We start from the raw sequence: 19454 nt of genomic DNA, 5'->3' as shown, positions 1-19454 counted from the left end.
ATGGGATCTATGGGAAGTTAACATGGGATCTATGGGAAGTTAACATGGGATCTATGGGAAGTTAACATGGGATCTATGGGAAGTTAACATGGGATCTATGGGAAGTTAACATGGGATCTATGGGAAGTTAACATGGGATCTATGGGAAGTTAACATGGGATCTATGGGAAGTTAACATGGGATCTATGGGAAGTTAACATGGGATCTATGGGAAGTTAACATGGGATCTATGGCAAGTTAACATCGGATCTATGGGAAGTTAACATCGGATCTATGGGAAGTTAACGGATGTATGGCTAAATAAGCTACGCTTATAGTAACATGTTTCGATTTATCTTAACTTAATTAGTGTAGCTAAATGAGAGAAAGTCGTGAACTCTAATTAGATGAATATATTAAAATTTAATTTGATTTTTACTACAAACTATTTTCAACAGTAAAGAAAAAGTTGCTCAAACTGTTACGGGCTCATAGCTTCAAGTCAGGACCGGATTTAGCCCTTATAAACCCTTAAGCTACTTGAGATAGGGGCACCTTTCTTAAGCCCATATTTTACCACAGTTGGGCTATGGTCTACACAGTTTTCATGTGGACCAATAATGCAGCAGTATATTTAAGTATACACGACTATTGCGCTATCCAGAGAAATTTAAAAAAAAAAGGGGGGGGGGGGGCCTAAGTGGAGGTTATAAGATCTAGCGTGTTACATATATCTCAAGCTAAACGACCTGTAATCCAGATAAATATCATCAAAAGCTATTCAATATCATTTTCTGCCTGATAAAGTGAGATTTTTCTACCTTTTATCGTGTCCAAAAGTAAACAAGGTAATTAAAAAGTCTAGTGACAATTTTTTTCCTTATGTTATCTAAAAATAGCTCTGTCGTAGCGTAAATCAAGAGCAGGGTTAGTGAAACCATTGGTTAGTTATTAACACGTTTTTTATTAAAAAAATTTCCAGTATTTTACATGTTTTATTTACAATAGAGTTACATGACTAAAAACCATTGCGCGCCTAGCTACCAAACGTGATGGCGCAGCCATTGAACGTGATGGCGCAGCTATTGAACGTGATGACGCGTGTGGTGTGGTTGGATAAACATGCCTACTAATTCGGTCCAAATTTTAATTAATTAAAAAAAAATTTTGTGACCGAACGAAAGGATATTTTTGAAAACTTTCTTCGGCAATATTGTTCTAAATTATGGCAGGAATCGATTGGTAAATGTTTCAAGTCGCTAAGTGGTCTGGTTGCCGAGATATGGACCAAAAACTGCATTTTTTCGAGTTTTTTTTTTGTCTTTTCCGGGAAATCCATGAAAGAAACCCGGAATTTTTTGGCCCACTATCATCCTCGTAACTTGCTTAACATAATTGCTTTGGAACTAGTCCTCGATATTGCTTCGTTGAGGAGGAGATACGACTTAAAGCTGCGGACACACATCCATTCATTCATACATTCATACATTCATACATCCAGAAATGACGGGTTAATAAACGCAATTCTCCAGAATGGAAATTGCGCTAAAAACAAATGGAGTGACAAAAACACAAAATGGCTCTCTCAAAAAGCAGCTTACAACTCTTCTGTGCAGATATTTCATGCCAACGTGCACTACGTCAACGGTGGCCGACGCGACGCTGTAGAACGTAATGGTGATGCCGGACTTGGTAAAGTTGACCAGGGGATTGTGCGAGGTGTAGAATGCTATTTTAATGTCAGGTGCCATCATGTTGTCCTGATGAAGGTAAGCACGGGCTGATTATCAAAGAAATAAATTGTGTGTATATACACACACACACACACATATATATATATATATATATATATATATATATATACGATGTCTAGTACATATATATCTCTATCTCTATCTATATATCTATCTATATATCTATCTATATATCTATCTATATATCTATCTATACATCTATATCTATATCTGCATCTGCATCTGCATCTGCATCTGCATCTGTATCTATATCTATATCTATATCTATATCTGTATCTGTATCTGTATCTGTATCTGTATCTGTATCTGTATCTGTATCTGTATCTGTATCTGTATCTGTATCTGTATCTGTATCTGTATCTGTATCTGTATCTGTATCTATATCTATATCTATATCTATATCTATATCTATATCTATATCTATATCTATATCTATATCTATATCTATATCTATATCTATATCTATATCTATATCTATATCTATCTATATTTATAATACATATCTATATCTATATTTATAATACATATATATATATATACATATATATGAACTATAATACATATATATATATGAACTATAAATCAATATATATATATATATATATATATATTTATATTCATATATATATATATATACGTGAGTGTGTGTTGAGATATATATATATATATATATATATATATATATATATATATATATATATATATATATATATACGTATATATATATACATACATACATACATACATACATATATATATATATATATATATATATATATATATATATATATATATATATATATATATATATATACAATGTATACATTTTGAAGTATTGATTACCGAGACATCTCTGTCTATCACCGACAGCAGCAAGTTTGTGCAAGTCTCAGACAGCTGTATATGAAACAAATGACATATAATGTCAACATAATTTGAGATGACATTATTTTGTTTTTGAACAAAAATGCACATTAGCTTACTTTTTGTATTTAAATGATACTTTTAAAAATTGCTCCAAAGTTACTAACCAAAGTTACAAACACAAACCTATTTTTTTTTTATTTCTAGCATAAAACATAGTGTTAATACAGTGATGAAACCTCGACTATCACACTGCTGGTGTATGATCCTCCTGATGTTTTTCTAGCACCTGTACATACATGCCTCGGTCGAGATAAACACCTAAACTGTGGGAAATGAGAAATGAGATTTTGTGTACCTGTTGAGGTTCCAGCTGGACATACAGACGATTGCTCTGGTCTAGTACAAACATCGCCGTCTTGACCACGTACTCGTTGACCATCACGTAGAACATGGCGTCGTTTTCCTGGAAGTCTGGCATGTGTACAGGTGTGTAAGGACTGCTCTGACCAGTGGTCATCCTGTGCTCACCCTGACAGAGGTAACAACATGCAGGACATGCACGCGAAACTCACCGTAAGTATTGTATTCAAGACAGAAATCGTGTGCTTTAATTAATGTTGTATTTCCATATTAAAAAGTTGTTTATTTTTTCGTTGTTTCTCTGCTACGTAAAGCCAATACTTCGCTATTGGAGCCGATTATTGTTTTTTTATTTGCATGAGAAAATAATGTCAAGTCTCTGGCCGTCTCCATTCTTTAAAGACTAGAGAGCTACAGGTTAAACAGACATACATACATAGAAACTATCAAATAGATGGTTGAATACTAAATAGTTACCCTGTGCTTAAAAGACTAGACAGCTACAGGTAAACATATACACATACATATAAACAATTAAATAGATGGTTGAATACTAAATAGTTACCCTGTGCTGCGACTCAATGTATTGGTTAGTGCCATATAGCAGTGCGGTTAGACTGTAGTCATAAATGATTCCATTGTCTACCCCTGTTTTAAAATAAGGAAAACAAGAAAATATACTTAATTTTTTTTTCTAGATTCTTATTTGTAATACTGGAGCCAATTTTCTCGAGCACAAATGTATTAACTTGGCACCATCTAATGTGTCATATTGCCTGCTGACTCAGACTTCAGTCAGCCTTTCATTCTGCTTTTGTTCCCATAGCCTTTGTACACTGAAGAACAAACTAAAAGGCAGCAGCTGTTTGATTTTGGAGTTGTCTCTCCTTGGTATGTTGCTGTCCCCAGCTGACGAGTCACATCTGCCTGATACTTTAATCGACTGGGGTTAATTCCATACTGGACTCTATATTTATATAGCAAGCGTCGATATATATATATATATATATATATATATATATATATATATATATATATATATATATATATATATATATATATATATATATATATATATATATATATATATATATATATAAAATTAGTATGCGTAACAAATGTTATGAAAATGAGTATGCAAAGGAAGCTTACACTGGAAACGACCATTAATCTGCTCAACTAAAGTCGTCAGTGCGTAGCAAACCTATAATGTAACACGAAAATTAGATCAGAATCTACATATTTAGCTAATCATTTCCTCTATTACTTAGCCATGAGTGATTACATTTACTTTGTGTGCGTGTGGTTTGTTACTGGCTAGTTATTTCTCTGGTACAGCTCTTAATGCACGTGTTGGGTTTAAACATAATTTGAAGACCACTGGTTTGAAATGTTCCGATATGTATAGGCAACCAGTTAAATAGTGACATGTACAGCACCAACACATATGTCTCAAACGTTTAAAATACCTGGATATGTGGCTGTGTTTAAGATCACTAGACTATGTGGCTATGTGGCTATGGGAAATACTTTACCTCATCGGTCAACACATTCTTGACGTGGGAGTGGTATGTGGTGGTCAAGGCATGGTACATCTGATATGATCCACCGGCGTACCCTAGTACCAGATCACCAAACGTGAAGCTACAGTCGTCAATATAAACCACGGGTTTCTCGTTCCTATCCAGGCCTGTGGATCATTAATTAACTTAAACTCTTTAACAGATTCAAATGAGATCTCAAAATTCACACTCATTAACAGATACTAACGTTGTACTTGTCTTAAAATACACACCCAGTAACAGATTCTAATAAGGGAATTGTCTTAAAATTCACACTCATTAACATATTCAAATGATGTAGTTGTATTAAAATACACATTCATTAACATATAGTAAATATGTAATTGCTAAAATAAACACCCAGAAACAGATTCTAATGATGTAATTTTATTAGAATACAAAAACTCATTAACGTACTCTAATGATGTAATATTCTAATGTAAGAGTTTACAACGTGACACACCTGAATTCAGCTTGAGATTAAGGTGAAGGTCAGTCAGCTTAATACTGTCTATGTTCGTGGTGCTGAGGACATACAACACACATACCATCTCACATAAGTACCATCCCACATAGATACCATTATAGATACCATCATTATCTCACATCCCCAACATCTCACCTAAGTACCATATCACATAGTTACCATCTCACATAGGTACCATCATTATAGGTATCATCACTGTAGGTACCATCATTATAGTCACCATCATTATAGGTACCATCATTATCTTACATTCCTACCATCTCACATAGGTACCATGATTATAGGTATTATCATTAAGTCAAATTGTTACCATCACCATCTCACATAGATACCATTATTACATGTACCATTATAACATGTACCATCAATAGCTTAAATTAGCTGACAAGACTTCCCAGTGACCTTCATTTGAAACAAGGTCAGGTATTTCTGAGGGTAAAGGTGCAAAAAGCAAAATTCACGACAGTCAAGCAAAAGGTCAAAGGTTAATGAAGACAATGAAGTCGTGGTCAGCTAAGTAAGAAAGGACACCGCAGCTAAAACCTTGTCTCCAATTATCTGTTTAACAACAATATCCTATATGGTTAAGCCTTCATCAGAATTAATACATTAATACTTATAAATAATGGTTATTTATGAAGGAAGGTTTCATGATCAACTCTTTAGCTTTATAATCAGCTGTTTGAAAGATTTATGTTTGAAATGTTCGTAGGCTATCGCCTGTATTACTGGCATATTGTATAAGTTAAAATTGTCATGGCATGTCTAGGTTGAAATGTTCGTAGGCTATCACCTGTATTACTGACATATTGTATACGTTAAAGTTGCCATGGCGTGTCTAGGTTGACGTTCGTTGTTTGTTTACGAGTTACAGGCAACCAGAAGCAAAGCTGGCCGTCTATACTTCAACTACATACAGGGAACCATAAAAATGGCCGTCTATATTGGAACTACTCACAGGGAACTAGAAGCAAAGCTGGCCGTCCATACTTCCACTACATACAGGGAACCATAAAAATGGCCGTCTATATTGGAACTACTCACAGGGAACCAGAAGCAAAGCTGGCCGTCCATACTTCAACTACATACAGGGAACCATAAAAATGGCCGTCTATATTGGAACTACTCACAGGGAACCAGAAGCAAAACTGGCCGTCCATACTTCCACTACATACAGGGAACCATAAAAATGGCCGTCTATATTGGAACTACTCACAGGGAACCAGAAGCAAAACTGGCCGTCCATACTTCAACTACATACAGGGAACTATAAAAATGACCGTCCATATTGGAACTACTCACCGGGAACCAGAAGTGAACCGACCGTCCACGCTAGCACTGAGTTCACTCAACCAAAGGTCAAAGTTCAGGGGACTGTTGATTTCCACGGCGCTGTCTGTGACATTGAAGTTCGTGTACAGAATGCTGGAAATACAAGGGTAGAGGTCAAGGTAGAGGTCAAGGTAGAGGTCAAGGTAGAGGGTAGGCTAAGGTCAGACTGCAAGTCAGACTAGAGGTCATATTAAAATCAGACTAGCGTTAAGTCTAGAGGTCATATTAAAATAAGACTAGCGTTAAGTCTAGAGGTCAGATTAAAATCAGACTAGCGTTAAGTCTAGAGGTTAGATTAAAATCAGACTAGCGTTAAGTCTAGAGGTTAGATTAAAATCAGACTAGCGTTAAGTCTAGAGGTGAGATTAAAATCAGACTAGCGTTAAGTCTAGAGGTCAGATTAAAATCCGACTAGCGTAAAGTCTAGAGGTTAGATTACACAAACTAGGTTAGATTACACAAACTAGGTTAGATTACACAAACTAGGTTAGATTACACAAACTAAAACATTTTTAAAATAAAATTTACTCTTGAAAAATCCAGCTGACTCCGTAGCTCTGCCCCTGAAACAGCGTAGGAAGGAATTTGCTGGGATCTTCCTGTAGTTGTCGAAGGGCCAAGTCTTTCACTGGGGAAAACAGAAAGTTGACAATCAAATGTGCATTCTGATGTATGACGTTTGTGTTATAGAACCATGACCTGTAGGACATTGTGTTATAGAACCATGACCTGTAGGACATTGTGTTATAGAACCATGACCTGTAGGACATTGTGTTATAGAACCATGACCTGTAGGACATTGTGTTATAGAACCATGACTTGTAGGACATTGTGTTATAGAACCATGACCTGTAGGACATTGTGTTATAGAACCATGACCTGTAGGACATTGTGTTATAGAACCATGACCTGTAGGACATTGTGAGACATTGTGTTATAGAACCATGACCTGTAGGACATTGTGTTATAGAACCATGACCTGTAGGACATTGTGTTATAGAACCATGACCTGTAGGACATTGTGTTATAGAACCATGACCTGTAGGACATTGTGTTATAGAACCATGACCTGTAGGACATTGTGTTATAGAACCATGACCTTTAGGACATTGTGTTATAGAACCATGACCTGTAGGACATTGTGTTATAGAACCATAACCTGTAGGACATTGTGTTATAGAACCATGACCTGTAGGACATTTCGAGACATTGTGTTATAGAACCATGACATGTAGGACATTGTGTTATAGAACCATGACCTGTAGGACATTGTGTTATAGAACCATGACCTGTAGGACATTGTGTTATAGAACCATGACCTTTAGGACATTGTGTTATAGAACCATGATCTTTAGGACATTGTGTTATAGAACCATGACCTGTAGGACATTGTGTTATAGAACCATGACCTGTAGGACATTGTGTTATAGAACCATGACCTGTAGGACAGGGACATTGTGTTATAGAGCCATGACATGTAGGACATTTTGTTATAGAACCATGACCTGTAGGACATTTTGTTATAGAACCATGACCTGTAGGACATTGTGTTATAGAGCCATGACCTGTAGGACATTGTGTTATAGAACCATGACTTGTAGGACATTGTGTTATAGAACCATGACCTTTAGGACATTGTGTTATAGAACCATGACCTGCAGGACATTGTGTTATAGAACCATGACCTGCAGGACATTGTGTTATAGAACCATGACCTGTAGGACATTGTGAGACATTGTGTTATAGAACCATGACCTGTAGGACATTGTGTTATAGAACAGTGTTTCTTCCAGACTTTTTTCTCCGGGGGGGCACTTGAAATCTTCGGGGGGGCGGTAAACTTTCTTCGGGGGGGCGGACACTGTTAAAAGTATATATTTTCTATATAAATTATATAAATTTCATTTCGTTCGGGGGGGCGGTAAAAAATTTTCGGGGGGGCTTTGCCCCCCCGAAGAGATGCCTGGAAGAAACTCTGTTATAGAACCATGACCTGTAGGACATTGTGTTATAGAACCATGACCTGTAGGACATTGTGTTATAGAACCATGACCTGTAGGACATTGTGTTATAGAACCATGACCTGTAGGACATTGTGTTATAGAACCATGACCTGTAGGACATTGTGTTATAGAACCATGACCTGTAGGACATTGTGTTATAGAACCATGACCTGTAGGACATTGTGTTATAGAACCATGACCTTTAGGACATTGTGTTATAGAACCATGACATGTAGGACATTGTGTTATAGAACCATGACCTGTAGGACATTGTGTTAAAGAACTATGACCTGTAGGACATTGTGTTATAGAACCATGTCCTGTAGGACATTGTGTTATAGAACCATGACCTGTAGGACATTGTGTTATAGAACCATGACCTGTAGGACATTGTGTTATAGAAAAATGACATGTAGGACATTGTGTTATAGAACCATGACCTGTAGGACATTGTGTTATAGAGCCATGACCTGTAGGACATTGTGTTATAGAACCATGACCTGTAGGACATTGTGTTATAGAACCATGACCTGTAGGACATTGTGTTATAGAACCATGCCCTGTAGGACAGTCAGGTACAGTCAGGCTAAGTTAAATCACATAACACATTCATCTTCACCTTGATTGCAATTATAGCGCATGATAAATTAAACGTAATCACTATTAAAATTAAAACATAATTAATACAGATTAATAAAATCAAGTCAACTATTGAAATAAACAAACAGACTTAGCAAAAAAAAAATGCACAGATATTTACCATAGTTCAGTCCCTTGTTTGTTACCCTCAGTTTGATGCCAGGGTCAACAGCGCCCACGTGACCAACAGCCAATAGAATCACCGGACACAACAGCATCATCTTCAACATTTCAGATCGGCCTACACTACACACACAGATTAAAAAAATAAATATTTAAACGGTATTAAAACGTAACTTTTAATACAGAAAAATAAAATATTGTTTCTACTAAAATATATAACACGTTCCGAATAATTCATCGATAAGTGGAAGTCGCATGACAAAAGAATAAACGTATTGTTGCTCAAACTAAACCAAAAGCGGATTGTCAAATAAAAAAGTAAGAACCGATTAGCTGGCTGTATCAAGCTGTATGAAATAACTTCAGCACTAGAGTGATAATTCTAAGTGAACTGAACTAAAGCTTGCGTCTAGAGTAGACCCACGTCTCATGCATACAGCCCAGTCTACACTGAATATATTGTCGCGATTTCTTCAGGTCAGTGCGACCCTTGGGTCAGGGTGACCCGACCAGTTTGATCTTGATTCCAGATTTGATTCTAAAACAACATGTCGTAGTTAAAGATTTATGTAAGGCCGTTGGAGCACAGGCTGTCTGGGAGGTGTGAAAATAATTAACATAATTAATGCATGTCGTGATCTGTTACCTTCAACATGGTAGAATTGTTGTGTGCCTGAGACTGTCTTGTGCTGGGTTGTTTTATTGTTCTGTATTTAAGTCGTGTTTTTGTTACTTTTAAGTCATGAATTTTAGTTCTCTGTTTGTCTTGTTTTTGGTTTGTTTTTAAGTAATGTTTTTAATTTTATTTTTAGTCATGTTTTCGGTGCTAAGGGTTAAATTTTTTGAAGTCATGTGTTATGGTTTTCTAATGGGCAAGTTCGAATCCCAATTTAATGCCGTCACCATGACGTTATTGTTATTGTTTATCATCTCAAACGTTTTTGTCAGCAAAATCATTCATATTTATGTAACACATAGTTGTAAAACATCTTTGCCAGACATCCCACAAATCCAAGTCACACATCCATGTCACATATTCATGTCACACATCCATGTCACATATTCATGTCACACATCCATGTCACATATTCATGTCACACATCTATGTCACATATTCATGTCACACATCCATGTCACATATTCATGTCACACATCCATGTCACACATCTATGTCACAAATATGTGTCAAGCATCCAAGTCAATTATCCATATAAAATGAATTACTTCAATTGACATTTTTTAATTCTGTTTTATTGATAATCTGATTTGTAACAAAATCTACAGGTATAACATAATTACATTATCCCCTATTACTTAATTAGCACCGCTCAGGTTCCGCCATGATTATCGTCCATACAAGCCTTCACGTGTTGATAAGCCGAATTACTAATATTATAATCATAAGATTCATAATCATAAGATTCATAATCATAAGATTCATAATCATAAGATTAATAATTCCTAACATCTATTTCTGTTTACTTCATCGTTCGCTAACCAAAAGATATTGATTGTATACGTGGTCGTCCATAGCTCACACCACGGAGGGGGGGGGGGGTTTGAATATCACACACCACAAAGGGAGGGGGGGGGGTCGAATATCACTCACACCTGGGAGGGGGGTCTAATATCACTCACACCTGGGAGAGGGGGGTCTAATATCACTCACACCTGGGGGGTCGAACATCACTCACACTGGGGGGGGGGGGGGGTCGAATATCTCTCACACCTAGGGGGTCGAATATCACTCACACCTAGGGGGTCGAATATCACTCACACCTGGGAGGGGGGTCGAATATCACTCACACCTGGGAGAGGGGGGGTCTAATATCACTCACACCTGGGGGGTCGAATATCACTCACACTGGGGGGGGGGGGGGTCGAATATCTCTCACACCTAGGGGGTCGAATATCACTCACACCTGGGGGGGTCGAATATCACTCACACCTGGGGGGGGGTCGAATATCACTCACACCTGGGGGGGGGGGTCGAATATCACTCACACCTGGAGGGGGGTCGAATATCACTCACACCTGGGGGGGGGGGGTCGAATATCACTCACACCTGGGGGGGGGGTCGAATATCACTCACACCTGGGGGGGGGGGGTCGAATATCTCTCACACCTAGGGGGTCGAATATCACTCACACCTGGGGGGGGGGGGTCGAATATCACTCACACCTGGGGGGGTCGAATATCACTCACACCTGGGGGGGGGGGTCGAATATCACTCACACCCGGGAGGGGGGTCGAATATCACTCACACCTGGGGGGGTCGAATATCACTCACACCTGGGGGGGGGTCGAATATCACTCACACCTGGGGGGTTAAATATCACTCACACCTGGGGGGGGGGTCGAACATCACTCACACCTGGGGGGGGGTCGAATATCACTCACACCTGGGGGGGGGGTCGAATATCACTCACACCTGGGAGGGGGGTCGAATATCACTCACACCTGGGGGGGTCGAATATCACTCACACCTGGGAGGGGGGTCGAACATCACTCACACCTGGGGGGGTCGAATATCACTCACACCTGGGGGGGGGTCGAATATCACTCACACCTGGGGGGGGGGGGTCGAATATCACTCACACCTGGGAGGGGGGTCGAACATCACTCACACCTGGGGGGGTCGAATATCACTCACACCTGGGGGGGGGTCGAATATCTCTCACACCTGGGGGGGGGGGGGGGGGGTCGAATATCTCTCACACCTAGGGGGTCGAATATCACTCACACCTGGGGGGGGGTCGAATATCACTCACACCTGGGGGGGGTCGAATATCACTCACACCTGGGGGGGGGGGGGTCGAATATCACTCACACCTGGGGGGGGGTCGAATATCACTCACACCTGGGGGGGGGGGCGAATATCACTCACACCTGGGGGGGTCGAATATCACTCACACCTGGGGGGTCGAATATCACTCACACCTGGGGGGGGGGTCGAATATCACTCACACCTGGGGGGTCGAATATCACTCACACCTGGGGGGGGTCGAATATCACTCACACCTGGGGGGGGGGTCTAATATCACTCACACTGGGGGGTTAAATATCACTCACACTCGGGGGGGGGTCAAATATCACTCACACCTGGGGGGGTCGAATATCACTCACACCTGGGAGGGGGGGGGGGTCGAATATCACTCACACCTGGGGGGGTCGAACATCACTCACACCTGGGGGGGTCGAATATCACTCACACCTGGGGGGGTCGAATATCACTCACACCTGGGAGGGGGGGGGGGGTCGAATATCACTCACACCTGGGGGGGTCGAACATCACTCACACCTGGGGGGGTCGAATATCACTCACACCTGGGAGGGGGGGGGTCGAATATCACTCACACCTGGGAGGGGGGTCGAACATCACTCACACCTGGGGGGTCAAATATCACTCACACCTGGGGGGTCGAACATCACTCACACCTGGGAGGGGGGTCGAACATCACTCACACCTGGGAGGGGGGTCGAACATCACTCACACCTGGGGGGGGGGGGGGGGTCAAATATCACTCACACCTGGGGGGGGTCGAATATCACTCACACCTGGGGGGGGGGGGGGGTCAAATATCACTCACACCTGGGGGGGGGGGGGGTCGAACATCACTCACACCTGGGGGGGGGGGTCAAATATCACTCACACCTGGGGGGTTGAATATCACTCACACCTGGGAGGGTGGGGGGGTCGAACATCACTCACACCTGGGGGGTCGAACATCACTCACACCTGGGAGGGGGGTCGAACATCACTCACACCTGGGGGGGGGTCGAACATCACTCACACCTGGGGGGTCGAATATCACGCACACCTGGGAGGTCGAACATCACTCACACCTGGGAAGGGGGGGTCGAACATCACTCACACCTGGGGGGTCGAACATCACTCACACCTGGGAGGGGGGTCGAACATCACTCACACCTGGGGGGGTCGAACATCACTCACACCTGGGAGGGGGGTCGAACATCACTCACACCTGGGGGGGGGTCGAACATCACTCACACCTGGGGGGTCGAATATCACTCACACCTGGGAGGGGGGGGTCAAATATCACTCACACCTGGGGGGTCGAACATCACTCACACCTGGGGGGGGGGTCGAACATCACTCACACCTGGGGGGGTCGAATATCACTCACACCTGGGGGATCGAACATCACTCACATCTGGGAGGGTCAAATATCACTCACACCTGTGGGTGTGTCGAATATCACTCACACTTGGGGGGGGGGGGGGTCGAACATCACTCACACCTGGGGGGGGGGGGTCGAACATCACACCTGGGAGGGGGGGTCGAATATCACTCACACCTGGGGGGGTCGAACATCACTCACACCTGGGAGGGGGGTCGAACATCACTCACACCTGGGGGGGTCGAACATCACTTACACCTGGGGGGGGGGGTCGAACATCACTCACACCTGGGGGGGTCGAATATCACTCACACCTGGGGGGGGTCGAATATCACTCACACCTGGGAGGGGGATCGAACATCACTCACACCTGGGAGGGGGGTCGAACATCACTCACACCTGGGAGGGGGGTCAAATATCACTCACACCTGGGGGGGGGTCAAATATCACTCACACCTGGGGGGGTCGAACATCACTCATACCTGGGGGTTCGAACATCACTCACACCTGGGAGGGGGGGTCGAACATCACTCACATCTGGGAGGGTCAAATATCACTCACACCTGTGGGTGTGTCGAATATCACTCACACTTGGGGGGGGGTCGAACATCACTCACACCTGGGGGGGGGGGGGGGTCGAACATCACACCTGGGAGGGGGGGGTCGAATATCACTCACACCTGGGGGGGGGGGTCGAATATCACTCACACCTGGGGGGGGTCGAATATCACTCACACCTGGGGGGGGGGGGTCGAACATCACTCACACCTGGGAGGGGGGTCGAATATCACTCACACCTAGGAGGGTCGAATATCACTCACACTGGGAAGGGGGGGGGTCGAATATCACTCACACTGGGAGGGGATCGAATATCACTCACACCTGGGGGGGTCGAACATCACTCACACCTGGGAGGGTCGAATATCACTCACACCTGGGGGGGGGGGGGGTCGAACATCACTCACACCTGGGAGGGGGGTCGAACATCACTCACACCTAGGAGGGTCGAATATCACTCACACTGGGAAGGGGGGGGGGGTCGAATATCACTCACACTGGGAGGGGATCGAATATCACTCACACCTGGGAGGGGGGTCGAATATCACTCACATCTGGGAGGGTCGAATATCACTCACACCTGTGGGTGTGTCGAATATCACTCACACTTGGGGGGGGGGTCGAACATCACTCACACCTGGGAGGGGGGTCGAACATCACTCACACCTGGGGGGGGTCGAATATCACTCACACCTGGGAGGGGGGTCGAATATCACTCACACCTGGGGGGGGGTCGAATATCACTCACACCTGGGGGGGGGGGGTCGAATATCTCTCACACCTAGGGGGTCGAATATCACTCACACCTGGGGGGGGGTCGAATATCACTCACACCTGGGAGGGGGGTCGAATATCACTCACACCTGGGGGGGTCGAATATCACTCACACCTGGGGGGGGGGGTCGAATATCACTCACACCTGGGGGGTTAAATATCACTCACACCTGGGGGGGGGTCGAACATCACTCACACCTGGGGGGGGGGGTCGAATATCACTCACACCTGGGGGGGGGTCGAATATCACTCACACCTGGGAGGGGGGTCGAATATCACTCACACCTGGGGGGGGGGTCGAACATCACTCACACCTGGGGGGGTCGAATATCACTCACACCTGGGGGGGGGGTCGAATATCACTCACACCTGGGGGGGGGGGGTCGAATATCACTCACACCTGGGAGGGGGGTCGAACATCACTCACACCTGGGGGGGTCGAATATCACTCACACCTGGGGGGGGGGTCGAATATCTCTCACACCTGGGGGGGGGGTCGAATATCTCTCACACCTAGGGGGTCGAATATCACTCACACCTGGGGGGGTCGAATATCACTCACACCTGGGGGGGGGGTCGAATATCACTCACACCTGGGGGGGGGGTCGAATATCACTCACACCTGGGGGGGGGGTCGAATATCACTCACACCTGGGGGGGGGGCGAATATCACTCACACCTGGGGGGGTCGAATATCACTCACACCTGGGGGGTCGAATATCACTCACACCTGGGGGGGGGGGGGTCGAATATCACTCACACCTGGGGGGTCGAATATCACTCACACCTGGGGGGGGGGTCGAATATCACTCACACCTGGGGGGGGGGTCTAATATCACTCACACTGGGGGGTTAAATATCACTCACACTCGGGGGGGGGGGGGGTCAAATATCACTCACACCTGGGGGGGTCGAATATCACTCACACCTGGGAGGGGGGGGGTCGAATATCACTCACACCTGGGGGGGTCGAACATCACTCACACCTGGGGGGGTCGAATATCACTCACACCTGGGGGGTCGAATATCACTCACACCTGGGAGGGGGGGGGTCGAATATCACTCACACCTGGGGGGGTCGAACATCACTCACACCTGGGGGGGTCGAATATCACTCACACCTGGGAGGGGGGGGGGGGTCGATTATCACTCACACCTGGGAGGGGGGTCGAACATCACTCACACCTGGGGGGTCAAATATCACTCACACCTGGGGGGTCGAACATCACTCACACCTGGGAGGGGGGTCGAACATCACTCACACCTGGGAGGGGGGTCGAACATCACTCACACCTGGGGGGGGGTCAAATATCACTCACACCTGGGGGGGGGGTCGAATATCACTCACACCTGGGGGGGGGGTCAAATATCACTCACACCTGGGGGGGGGGGGGTCGAACATCACTCACACCTGGGGGGGGGGGGTCAAATATCACTCACACCTGGGGGGTTGAATATCACTCACACCTGGGAGGGTGGGGGGGTCGAACATCACTCACACCTGGGGGGTCGAACATCACTCACACCTGGGAGGGGGGTCGAACATCACTCACACCTGGGGGGGGTCGAACATCACTCACACCTGGGGGGTCGAATATCACGCACACCTGGGAGGTCGAACATCACTCACACCTGGGAAGGGGGGGTCGAACATCACTCACACCTGGGGGGTCGAACATCACTCACACCTGGGAGGGGGGTCGAACATCACTCACACCTGGGGGGGTCGAACATCACTCACACCTGGGAGGGGGGTCGAACATCACTCACACCTGGGGGGGGGGTCGAACATCACTCACACCTGGGGGGTCGAATATCACTCACACCTGGGAGGGGGGGGGTCAAATATCACTCACACCTGGGGGGTCGAACATCACTCACACCTGGGGGGGGGGTCGAACATCACTCACACCTGGGGGGGGGGGGTCGAACATCACTCACACCTGGGGGGGTCGAATATCACTCACACCTGGGGGATCGAACATCACTCACACCTGGGAGGGGGGTCGAACATCACTCACACCTGGGGGGGGTCGAACATCACTCACACCTGGGAGGGGGGTCGAACATCACTCACACCTGGGGGGGTCGAACATCACTTACACCTGGGGGGGGGGTCGAACATCACTCACACCTGGGGGGGTCGAATATCACTCACACCTGGGGGGGGGTCGAATATCACTCACACCTGGGAGGGGGATCGAACATCACTCACACCTGGGAGGGGGGTCGAACATCACTCACACCTGGGAGGGGGGTCAAATATCACTCACACCTGGGGGGGGGGTCAAATATCACTCACACCTGGGGGGGTCGAAAATCACTCATACCTGGGGGTTCGAACATCACTCACACCTGGGAGGGGGGGTCGAACATCACTCACATCTGGGAGGGTCAAATATCACTCACACCTGTGGGTGTGTCGAATATCACTCACACTTGGGGGGGGGGGGGTCGAACATCACTCACACCTGGGGGGGGGGGGGGGGTCGAACATCACACCTGGGAGGGGGGGTCGAATATCACTCACACCTGGGGGGGGTCGAATATCACTCACACCTGGGGGGGGGGGGGGTTCGAACATCACTCACACCTGGGAGGGGGGTCGAATATCACTCACACCTAGGAGGGTCGAATATCACTCACACTGGGAAGGGGGGGGTTCGAATATCACTCACACTGGGAGGGGATCGAATATCACTCACACCTGGGGGGGTCGAACATCACTCACACCTGGGAGGGTCGAATATCACTCACACCTGGGGGGGGGGGGTCGAACATCACTCACACCTGGGAGGGGGGTCGATCATCACTCACACCTAGGAGGGTCGAATATCACTCACACTGGGAAGGGGGGGGGGTCGAATATCACTCACACTGGGAGGGGATCGAATATCACTCACACCTGGGAGGGGGGTCGAATATCACTCACATCTGGGAGGGTCGAATATCACTCACACCTGTGGGTGTGTCGAATATCACTCACACTTGGGGGGGGGGGTCGAACATCACTCACACCTGGGAGGGGGGTCGAACATCACTCACACCTGGGGGGGGGGGGTCGAACATCACTCACACCTGGGAGGGGGGTCGAATATCACTCACACTTGGGGGGGGGGGGGGGTCGAACATCACTCACACCTGGGGGGGGGGGTCGAACATCACTCACACCTGGGAGGGGGGGTCGAATATCACTCACACCTGGGGGGGGTCGAATATCACTCACACCTGGGGGGGGGTCGAACATCACTCACACCTGGGAGGGGGGTCGAACATCACTCACACCTGGGGGGGGGTCGAACATCACTCACACCTGGGGGGGGGGGGGGGGGTCGAACATCACTCACACCTGGGGGGGTCGAATATCACTTACACCTGGGGGGGTCGAATATCACTCACACCTGGGAGGGGGGTCGAACATCACTCACACCTGGGAGGGGGGTCGAACATCACTCACACCTGGGGGGGGGGTCGAACATCACTAACTTATATTATTACTTATTTCATGTATACATTATCATGTCTAATTTCCAGTATTACTTTTATCACTTAATAAAACAGTTTTGGCAACAGGGCTGGTAAATAGGTCACCAACCAATTCTACGTCTCAATAAACACTGTATAAGCCATAGAACTGGTTGGTGACCTATTTATCAGCCCTATTGGTTAGAGTGGCTTTATGAATACATTGGTTGCTATAATTTCAAAGTGTGTAACTAATACAAAACGTCTAAACTAGACTGGAGTAGCAGCCGATTAACGTTTATTTTCCGTAGTAGTACCTATTTTTGAAAGGTCTTCGGATGGTGGTTTGTTACGTGCATCTGGATGCTTTCTTCTAGTGAGAGGATTGCATTGCAATAGAGGCATTCGTAAGTAGTTACGTCTTGGTGTTCTTGATTGTAGTGCCTATTTATGTCGGTGTGAATTATTTTATCGACGCAGAGATTTTTGTGTGCTTTGTTTTTATGATCTTCCGCTTCCGTGGATGTTTTGAACTTCTAGATGCAGAATTTGCATTTCGTGGTGTCGTGAACTGCTTTTGTGGTTTTTAGAACCTTTGTTGTTTTTCCTAACTCTGTTGGGCTGTGTTCATTTTTCCTTTTTGATGGCGTGGTGGTGTTTATTTCTGTTTCTGTGTTGAAGCTTGTTGTTGCTATGTTTTGATATGTTGTTGCTGTTGATACTCCGACTGGTGGCTCCTCTGTAGTCGTAGTTAAAGTTGTTTGTGCGGATATTACCGGTTTTTGTGTTGTTGAAGGTTATTCTTTTAGAGTTGCTTCTGGGTTTGATTCCTTGCAGTGATTGTTTTCTGGGTTTGATTTCTTGCAGTGATTGGTCCAGTGACTATTCGCGCTGCATGTTTGGCAAGCTTGACGTCTGCCTGGTAGTGCTATTAGAATGTTTAATGTTGTGTTATTTTGATGTAGTGGGTTGTCGTTATAGATGATGAATTTACGGTTGTTTGTGTGAGGTATTGCGGTGATTGTGGGTTCTGTTTTGCTGATGGTTCTCAGTGCCTTTAGTAATGTATTGTTCCTGAGTGCAGGTGGGACCCATCTAAGGGTGCCGCAACCTTGGTCTTTTTGGTATCTTGTGAATTCTAGTTTGTAATGCACTTTTACCTTTTTTGGGTTGTCCACATACGCAACTTCGAGCTAGTTCTAGTTGGAAGAGAAGGTCTCGTCAGGACAACTCGATTAAAGGGTTGTTCAAACGGAAAAAATATTTAACATAATTGGCGTTTTTGTTGATTGTTGTTTATGCAAACTTTCATAATTATTTAAATTTTGAACTTAATACATCTAATGGTTATACATTTAAATAGAGTCAAACTATTGCTATTCTTCTCTAGTTTAAGCTAAATTGACACA

The 19454-nt window shown here is 45.2% G+C and overlaps 2 protein-coding genes across 2 annotated transcripts in view; one reads left to right on the top strand and one right to left on the bottom strand.

Annotated features, from left to right (window-relative positions):
• Nucleotides 1–19454, top strand: part of LOC131935375 (putative tRNA N6-adenosine threonylcarbamoyltransferase) — a 325139-nt gene that overhangs the window by 121425 nt on the left and 184260 nt on the right. The gene's annotated exons all lie outside the window — the stretch shown is intronic.
• On the bottom strand, nucleotides 1730–7051 carry LOC131935426 (uncharacterized). The gene is made up of 10 exons (XM_059291826.1): nucleotides 6870–7051; nucleotides 6312–6434; nucleotides 4986–5047; nucleotides 4496–4650; nucleotides 4113–4164; nucleotides 3526–3608; nucleotides 2956–3129; nucleotides 2558–2630; nucleotides 1844–1848; nucleotides 1730–1759 (listed from the first exon to the last, which is right to left on the bottom strand). Exons 1-10 carry the CDS (start codon nucleotides 7049–7051, stop codon nucleotides 1730–1732), a joined length of 939 nt encoding a protein of 312 aa, XP_059147809.1.

Source organism: Physella acuta, unplaced genomic scaffold, assembly GCF_028476545.2.
Source record: "Physella acuta isolate Inbredline_101_S28 unplaced genomic scaffold, ASM2847654v3 ptg000144l, whole genome shotgun sequence".
In the NCBI taxonomy this organism is placed as follows: Eukaryota; Metazoa; Mollusca; class Gastropoda; family Physidae; genus Physella; species Physella acuta.
Note: the sequence above shows the minus strand (reverse complement) of the source record. Positions and strands in the feature narration are given on the sequence as shown.

What these genes read in the sequence shown, in the direction of transcription:
- LOC131935426 (XM_059291826.1), bottom strand. Translation starts at nt 7,051, where the DNA reads ATGTCCTACAGGTCATGGTTCTATAACACAAACGTCATACATCAGAAT. An exon ending in CGGTTCACTTCTGGTTCCCG is followed by an intron (nt 5,048 to 6,311) that starts GTGAGTAGTTCC and finishes GTATGTCCTCAG; the next exon opens with CACCACGAACATAGACAGTA. An exon ending in TAATCTCAAGCTGAATTCAG is followed by an intron (nt 4,651 to 4,985) that starts GTGTGTCACGTT and finishes AATGATCCACAG; the next exon opens with GCCTGGATAGGAACGAGAAA.